At 38.8% G+C, this 9,393-nt stretch overlaps 1 protein-coding gene across 1 annotated transcript; it reads left to right on the top strand.

The window, feature by feature from the left end:
• The first annotated feature begins 1,249 nt into the window (after positions 1-1,249).
• LOC130069866 (peptidase inhibitor 16-like) lies at positions 1,250-5,755 on the top strand. Its single transcript, XM_056234018.1, has 5 exons — positions 1,250-1,500; positions 2,983-3,131; positions 3,264-3,339; positions 3,425-3,534; positions 5,592-5,755. Exons 1-5 carry the CDS (start codon positions 1,345-1,347, stop codon positions 5,728-5,730), a joined length of 630 nt encoding a protein of 209 aa, XP_056089993.1. The 5' UTR covers positions 1,250-1,344; the 3' UTR covers positions 5,731-5,755.
• Positions 5,756-9,393: the final 3,638 nt, after the last annotated feature.

The raw sequence follows: 9,393 nt of genomic DNA, 5'->3' as shown, positions 1-9,393 counted from the left end.
CGACAGGTTTCAGTATGCCTCCGCCACCCCGATTACTCACTCCTGGCTGGTTCCTACCACAGCCAGGGAAAGGGGGGGAATACCCTGGGTTGGGGCCAAAATACTGAGCTTGGAGCCCTCTCCTCAGACAGCACGCCAAGTAAGTGTTGTGGGACGCCAATGTTGGAGAAAGGAGCCCAGGAGCAAAGAAGTAAGTCCCAGCTGGGAAAAATCATCAATTATGAATACTTTACAGTCACTAAGTGTGTCCCGGGCTTAAGTGTAAACTCGTGAAAGTAGGCTGTACTGTACCAACTAACTCAGAGGGGACTAAATGGTGCTATTGAAACAAACTGTAATTTGCACTACGGTCTGTTCAAAACAAATGAAACAAAACCTAGAATTGGGGTTTTGTTGCATTTTCCTGTTGTACCAAACTCGTATCGAACAGTGACCCCAAAACCGAGGTACGTGTCGAACCGTGACTTCTGTGTACCGACTGTTACACCCCTAATATGCAGGGTATTGAAATCTTTTTTGAATACGTGCTCGCTTTTCACTTTTCCTTGAAACACCACTCACATGTTCATCAGAATATGTAAAAATCTAGTTCTTGAAAAGTTGTTACTCAAGTTGTAGGGCAAAAGGAACAGCTCAACTGTTCTGTCAATTTTAACAATTCAGACCTTATCCTTTAAATCAAATAATCCTCTCAGTTAACAGCTCAGCTTTAAAGAGGGAAAGAATTTCACCGGCGTCACTTACAGTAAAGGAGATCTGGGTTTGTGTAACCCTCTGCGGGGAGGTACCCACTAATATAAGGATGAATCCTTGCCGGAGAGAGCAGAACCTAGCTGGTACAAAGGAAATTACTTCAGTAATATGAGTACAGAAGATTTTCATGAAAAACACAGGCAAGGTCAATCAAATCATATCCCTGTTATCTCAGGCATTACTCAAGCAGAGCTGCTATAACATGCCCTGTGACTAAAACACAATTATATATCAACGCCTTGGAGAGAGACCTAGTGCCTCTAGTTGGACTTGTTGGACAGTGGGACAGAGTCACGTATTCCCAGTATTATGAATAAACCGGTGGAGTGTGTTTATGTGCATGTGAGATGTGTAAAATGACCAATGGGTGGCTTGAGTACAGGATAAAAAGGGTGGAAGTTTCATTCTGGGGTTTCTTTACTAACTTTCTCTCTCACTTACACACACTAACAGCTCTGAGAGAGATACTTTTACATGTTCTGAAGGCATTATTGACAGCGAGTGACAGGGTAAGACAGCAGAGAACAACTCAGAACAAGAGACGAGGTTTTTGTCCAGCTGATCTAGTGTCCTCGCAGTCGGACAGGCAGCATGTATTGGGACGTGGCCCTCTGGAGCGCCGGGATCTGGGCGATTCTGAGTTTAGCTGCTGGACAACTGACCGAGCAGGAGAAATCAACCATCGTGGACATGCACAACAAGCTTCGCTCTCAGGTTCAGCCCAGTGCCGCCTTCATGCAGAAAGTGGTAAGAGATGCACCTGGCTGGAGAAACACATGTACACAACATATTTCGCTAAGGTTCTAGTGGTGAAAACCTAAATGTTCCAAGAGTTACTGAACAAAAAGTCAATGCAAAAATGTCTTTACTTAAAAAAAAAATCTTACTTACCCCAAACTTTTAAATGGTAGTGTACATGGTGACTTTCCCCAACCACATGTGTGTGATTTCTGAGTTTGATCTCAGACTGTTGATGTTTTGGTCTCTGGATGCTCTTATGAGGTCAAATCATCTAATAATCTGCCATCATTAATCACTGGAATCATATCTTTAATGGTCTCATTACTGCTGTAAACAACAATTATCACATTAATATCCATGGTAATACATGCATGCATGAAATACCATTGCGTAGTGTGTGTGTGTGACATGCTGAGGAATGTGAATGTTATACGAAACCGCAGGAACACTATGCTGAGTGTGAGTGTTTTAATAAAGTGGCCATCCTGTCTTACTCTCTTGTATTTGTATTACGGGTGAAATTCAGAGCAGAAATATGGGGAGATTCAGCGGAAAAGACTCTGGGTGTTGTGTGAAATATGTTTTGTTCACTTACATTTACACAGCAATAGAGTGGATTATACCAACAACATGCTGGGTCATATTTGAAAAGAAAGAAAACAAAGCTTATTTTGCAATACGGGTGTGAGAATTTGGAGGTGCTCAATTCTCAACAAAAAAAATCAATGATACAAATTAATTGAAAATAAATGGAATGAATTGAGTTCCCTTTCACGTCTTCTTGTACTTGAATATTTAAATAGGCCATTCTTAATGTTGCATCATCATGAAAGCTTAAGAATTGCCTACTTAAATATTCAAGCGCAAAAAAGATGCGAAAGGGAAATCAATTCATTACTCGCACGCTGTGTGGGAAGTTTAAGCATCTGAAGCACGTGCCCAGAAAGCCGCGTCTCAGACATCGCATGAATACTAAATTGAGCTCACTTTCATTTCTTCTTGCACTTGAATGGACAAATTTACACAAAATGAGGTCAAAAAATGCCTGTCTCGACGAGTATCCTAGTAAACATTGTCGGTTCTTAAGTGAACGTAAACAGTAGAAAAAAAAAATGCATGTGTACAGTATATCAGTATATTGGATCCATGCATTAGGTCTTAAAGTGACAGTATGCTAATACTATAGACCTACCTGAAAAGCACTGTGTTTCATTTGTATCTTCTATGTTCTATTGTATTTATGTATATATGTATATATTTTCCCCTTTCTTTCATTTTTTCTTATTTTGGATCTTGACATGAAATATGACCAGGCTTTCCGAGATTCACTCAATGTAAATTAATTAAAGTATAATACATAATTATAATAATGTAAAACAACATTGGTTTATTTTAGATTTTAGTAGATAAATTGTTCTGATCTGCTGTCACAAAACTAACAAACGTCAAAGTCAAATAACATCATCAATCTTGTTTCTGTCGTTTAAGGTGTGGAACGAGACACTGCGTGTGGTGGCGGAAGCTTACGCAGCGAAATGCATCTGGAAACACAACCCTGACCTTCAGAAACTCACTTTGGGTGAAAATCTCTTTGTCAGCACTGGACCTTTTAATGCAACCAAAGCAACAGTTAGCTGGTATAAAAACTATCTTAACTAAAACATATATGAGAATGAATAAATTACTGATGACTAAAATAATTAATACCAATGATCTGTGATATGCGGAAACCTATAAGCTTTAAAGCAACTCATTTCTTTGCACCCCAGGTTTGAGGAAAATGTGGATTATAACTATGAAAACAAGTTCTGTGCTGAAGGCAAAATGTGTGGCCATTACACTCAGGTAAGCACCGTTTCCATTCTGTGGGTTTGATTGGTTTTCACAGTATTACTATGCAGATGTGACGATGTGTGTGTTGTTTTTACAGATGGTGTGGGCAGACACCAATCAAATCGGCTGTGCTACTCACTTCTGTGACACTGTTGAGGGTCTAGGTTTCAAGAAGGCCACTCTTCTCGTCTGTGATTACTATCCTCCGTAAGTATTTCAATAATCCAAACTGAACATGAGCTCAATGTTCTAGAAAGTGTTCATTCTATAATATGGCGAGTTTTACAATATTTATTGTGGTATAAGTTGCAACTTAACATCATATGAGTTCATATACAAATATTTCAGTCTAGAAGTTTATACCACCAGCTAATACTGAAACACAGCTTTAAAACTGTCTTACGTGGTGGTTCTCAACCTTTTCAAACTATTCAAGGACAATTTCTAAGTCACTTTGGATAAAAGCATCTGCTAATGATCACATGTAAATGTACATTTTTAAAGGCACCCAAACATATTTATGCTGTACTATCAAAGCTGCTTGTTTTCAAACTTTTTTATTTACAGAAACTAGAAGTGATATAGTGATATTTTATATATATTCAGATATTAATCATATTTTTATAAAATAAATTAAAAATATTTTTTTATATTCACAATATATATATATATATATATATATATATACACACTCACCTAAAGGATTATTAGGAACACCATACTAATACTGTGTTTGACCCCTTTTCGCCTTCAGAACTGCCTTAATTCTACGTGGCATTGATTCAACAAGGTGCTGAAAGCATTCTTTAGAAATGTTGGCCCATATTGATAGGATAGCATCTTGCAGTTGATGGAGATTTGTGGGATACACATCCAGGGCACGAAGCTCCCGTTCCACCACATCCCAAAGATGCTCTATTGGGTTGAGATCTGGTGACTGTGGGGGCCATTTTAGTACAGTGAACTCATTGTCATGTTCAAGAAACCAATTTGAAATGATTCGAGCTTTGTGACATGGTGCATTATCCTGCTGGAAGTAGCCATCAGAGGATGGGTACATGGTGGCCATAAAGGGATGGACATGGTCAGAAACAATGCTCAGGCCGTGGCATTTAAACGATGCCCAATTGGCACTAAGGGGCCTAAAGTGTGCCAAGAAAACATCCCCCACACCATTACACCACCACCACCAGCCTGCACAGTGGTAACAAGGCATGATGGATCCATGTTCTCATTCTGTTTACGCCAAATTCTGACTCTACCATCTGAATGTGTCAACAGAAATCGAGACTCATCAGACCAGGCAACATTTTTCCAGTCTTCAACTGTCCAATTTTGGTGAGCTCTTGCTAGTTGTAGCCTCTTTTTCCTATTTGTAGTGGAGATGAGTGGTACCCGGTGGGGTCTTCTGCTGTTGTAGCCCATCCGCCTCAAGGTTGTGCGTGTTGTGGCTTCACAAATGCTTTGCTGCATACCTCGGTTGTAACGAGTGGTTATTTCAGTCAAAGTTGCTCTTCTATCAGCTTGAATCAGTCGGCCCATTCTCCTCTGATCTCTAGCATCAACAAGGCATTTTCGCCCACAGGACTGCCGCATACTGGATGTTTTTCCCTTTTCACACCATTCTTTGTAAACCCTAGAAATGGTTGTGCGTGAAAATCCCAGTAACTGAGCAGATTGTGAAATACTCAGACCGGCCCGTCTGGCACCAACAACCATGCCACGCTCAAAATTGCTTAAATCACCTTTCTTTCCCATTCTGACATTCAGTTTGGAGTTCAGGAGATTGTCTTGACCAGGACCACACCCCTAAATGCATTGAAGGAACTGCCATGTGATTGGTTGATTAGATAATTGCATTAATGAGAAATTGAACAGGAGTTCCTAATAATCCTTTAGGTGAGTGTATGTGTGTGTGTGTGTGTTTAGGTTTTTATAAATATTTGTAACTCACAAATGGCAGTTTCTCAGCAATTTCTTCTCAATATATATTATCAATATTCTAGAGCTTGACACAACTAGACGTTTTCATGATTTTTCCAGGTCTAGAAATCACACTTATATATATATATATATATATATATATAGCTAAGTATGACAGTTATTGAGGGAATGAATTAAGAAATGACGAGAAATACCTTTTTAGCTGTTTAAGCTTAAATAAAACTATTTAAGCCATTTGAGAACCACTGATCTAAAATACCTTCCACACAATAAATTGAAATATCTATTAAACCCATCCTTCCTTTTTTCCTTCATTTCAGAGGAAATTTTAGGGGACAAAATCCATACGTGTCTGGAGTGCCGTGCTCAAAGTGTCCAGCAAACCTGCCAGTGTGTGAGGAGAAAATCTGCGGTAATGTTAAAACTTTATCAGTGCAAATCAACTTACAGCTAACATGAACTAAAACATTGTGGAAAGCGGCCATGAATAACTAAACTATGCCTATTTTTGCTGTACACACTCCTCTCAATCTCTCTTTTCCTCACAGTGCGTGATAATCTCACCCATCCATCCGCGGAGCCGGACGTCACTGAAGAGCCGAATCATGGATCCAAGATGGAAAGCGTCGCATCTCATCTACTGATGCTCATCGTGCTGGCGCTTGTTTTGTGAGGGTCTGGAAAATTTATAAATAAAAATATGTTTTTTTTTTAGAATAAGTTCATCCCCTAAAAATGGCTCAATTATCATAGAGATGAAGGTGAAGTTATATTGTTTCTTCACCATTTGGCTTGATCACATCCTGAGCAAATGGTCATCATCATTTGTAGAATGGGAATGGATGTGGGACAGAGAACCTTCTCAGACAATGGGGTGTCTCAACTTCATTAACATACAGACCACAGCTGGTACAACAGGAGCAACTTCATTTAAGAGTGGTAAAACTGTAACAGGATAAAAGGTTTGAGAATTGGATGTTCTGGGTTCATTCTGACGCCGGTGAACCCAAGGTGCTTTGTGTACCTCGCCACTGCTATGCTGTAATTAACTTCATTTTTGAGATCTTCGACGTCCACATCATTTTTTCTTACAGATCCTTCATAACCTTCAGATCCTTCATAACCTGAGAAATACACAAAACGCATAAGATGTGTGTGCCCTGCAAATGATTTATTGTCTTCCTCAGTATTTTTACAATTATCTAAACGTTCTTAAATCAAGATACAGTTACTTGTGTACAGTTAAACAAAATGACAGAAGATATTGAGTCTCGTTTAATAAAAAACGCATCAATTTTGCTTAAAAGAAGAAAAAAATATCTCTCAATGAAACTCCTGACTCATAATCAATAGCGTATATGGTAGAAAACAGAAAACTAAGACATTAAGAGTAAATGAAGGTGTTTGAGAAACAAACCAAACTCTTTGAATTTAACCTTGTTTTAATCTTTAATCTTTAATCTTGTTTTATTGCAGCTTTTTGTATAGTGAAATGAAAAACTTTTTTTAAATCTTTTAAGATAATCTCATGCAAGCCGGTTTTTATGGAAGATTGTTTCCACCATGGAATAACAAATAAATAAGGTGTTGCTACTTTTTCCCCCCTCAGAATTGTGAGATATAAACTCGCAACTGCAATAAAAAAAGTCTATTTTAAAAAAGAATATTTTTAATTGCAGTGCAGAAACAAGATTCTATCATCTGTTCACCCCAGTGTCTTTAAGTTTACTGTAAGATGTGTCACTTTATCTGGAAAATGTTTTCATGGTTTGAATTTGTGCAGCCTTTTTATAGATTGACAGTATAGTATTAGTTTTAATGAACAATTTGAGAATTATTACAATGCACAAGTGCGTGTATTGTACATAGAGTATATATTTTATATATGTAGGCTTAACGTCATTTATATTGTGTTGAAATTCAAAAGCTGGTAAAAACTGGAATGGAAAAACCTAAATGAACTTGAATAAATTTTGAATTTTATTTACTCCATTTCTTTATGATTTATCCTATTTAAAATGACCTGTGGTGGTCATTTTCTGTAAAATGTGGTCAAATGTCCACTATTGTCCTTATTTTGGCTGTGAGAACTTCTATGCAGTCACATGACGGATCACTGACCACTAATAACAGTTATTGATCATCTCCACCAATCATAATTCACAGATAATACTCATTGCTTTAAAAAGTAATTTTCATGTTTACAGCTTGATGTCATGTTTATACCTTAAAATTAAGCTTTGAATTGGGCCCTCATTAAATTATGAAATAATTGTTAAAAAATAAATAAAATAGGCATATTTGTGGAAAAAAATCTAATATTTGAGTAACATAAAAGCTTTTTATTTGTTTTCTTCCTAATTGTCCTTGAAATAGTGGTCAAGAACCCCCTACCCCCAAAACAACAAATGGTTTGGCCACTGATCAAAATGTTATGTTGTCATTTGACTTGAAGTTCAGTAAAAAAAACTAAGTATTTTTTTAAGAACCCTCTAGAACATGTAAAAATCTGTTTCTTGAAATGTTGTTACTTTGTGTTGTCAATTTTAACAATTCAGACCTTGTCTTTGAAATCAAATAATCCTCTCAGTTAACAGCTCTGGGTTTGTGTAACCCTCCGCAGGGAGGTACCCACTAATATAAGGGTGAATCCTCGCCGGAGAGAGCAGAACCTGTACAAAAGAAATTACATCAGTAAAATGAGTACAGAAGATTTTCATGGAAAACACAGGCAAGATAAACCAAATCATATCCCTGTTATCTCAGGCATTCCTCAAGCAGAGCTGCTATAACAAGGTAACAAGATGGGAGGGGCTAGACAATCGACAGGAGAGCACATGGCACAAGGAAACACATGACAAGCCATGTTCTGCCTTAAAACACCAAGGAAGAAGAAGAGGACAAGCCATTTCTCACAACAAACAGGACTAGAACACAAAATAAAATCACCAGCCATGTGCTCACACAAAACATGACAACATGAAAGCACACAGTTAGTGGAAAACACAAGCTGTGTGCTACGCAGCACAAGACAAAACACGACATGAAAGCACGCGGCCGATGTAAACCCGAACCGCGTGCTACACAAAACACGTGGACAGAAGAGCGTACGGCCCGAGCGTCTTGCTGTCTTAGTCTGGGCGTTGTTCCTACTCCTCTCAAGCACGCTATTGTTAGACCGTTACTAAAGAAACCTAATCTTGATCCTTCGGTACTGTCTAATTTTCGCCCCATATCCCATCGGTCATTTTTGGCTAAGCTTATGGAAAAGCTTGTCTTCTCCCAGCTTCAGTCATACCTCAATCTGCATGGTATGGGGGACAAATTTCAATTTGGCTTTAGGTCTAGACATAGTACAGAGTCAGCCTTACTGAGGGTTCATAACGACATTCTTAGAGCCTTGGATAATAAAAACTCAGTGGTTCTGGTGCTGCTGGACCTTACCGCTGCTTTTGACACCGTGGACCACGCAATCCTCATCGCCCGTCTACAACATGTTGTGGGTCTACAGGGCACGGTGCTAAACTGGTTCTCGTCATATCTCACCAATAGAACATTCTCAGTTATGCTTGATGACTTCTCCTCCTCAGCTGCCCCCTTAACATCTGGTGTGCCCCAGGGTTCTATTCTGGGTCCTATACTGTTCTCCCTTTATATGCTCCCACTTGGTCAACTCATTTAAAAACACAACGTTCAGTTTCATTTCTATGCTGATGACCTTCAAGTCTACCTTCCTGTAGTTTTTGAACAATCATTCGACATTAGACCCCATCCATAACTGCACCCAGGACATTAAACGGTGGCTTTCTCAAAACTTTCTTTATTTGAATGAAGGTAAGAACGAGTATATATTATTTACCCCGGACTCACCTTGTACCCCCCTTAGTGTTGGCCCTCTCACGCCCCAGTTTGCATCCACTGTTCGTAACCTGGGTGTGGCTTTCGACAATAGATTGCATTTTAACAAACAGATTGGGGCAGTTGTTAAGACTATCTTTTTCCAGCTAAGGCTCCTCAGTAAGGTGAAATCATTCCTGCTGGATTACTGTAATGCCCTCTATACTGGGCTTAACCAATCACTTTTTAACCGTCTTCAGATGGTTCAAAACGCAGCAGCGCGTC

This window comes from Rhinichthys klamathensis, unplaced genomic scaffold (genome assembly GCF_029890125.1).
Source record: "Rhinichthys klamathensis goyatoka isolate OS25496 unplaced genomic scaffold, OSU_Roscu_1.1 h1tg000386l_1, whole genome shotgun sequence".
Classification (NCBI taxonomy): Eukaryota; Metazoa; Chordata; class Actinopteri; order Cypriniformes; family Leuciscidae; genus Rhinichthys; species Rhinichthys klamathensis.
Note: the sequence above shows the minus strand (reverse complement) of the source record. Positions and strands in the feature narration are given on the sequence as shown.

Excerpts from the sequence above, each read along its gene's own strand:
- LOC130069866 (XM_056234018.1), top strand. The coding sequence starts at position 1,345 with ATGTATTGGGACGTGGCCCTCTGGAGCGCCGGGATCTGGGCGATTCTG. Across the intron at positions 3,132-3,263 it reads ACCAAAGCAACAGTTAGCTG|GTTTGAGGAAAATGTGGATT; the intron begins GTATAAAAACTA and ends TTTGCACCCCAG. Across the intron at positions 3,535-5,591 it reads GTCTGTGATTACTATCCTCC|AGGAAATTTTAGGGGACAAA; the intron begins GTAAGTATTTCA and ends CCTTCATTTCAG.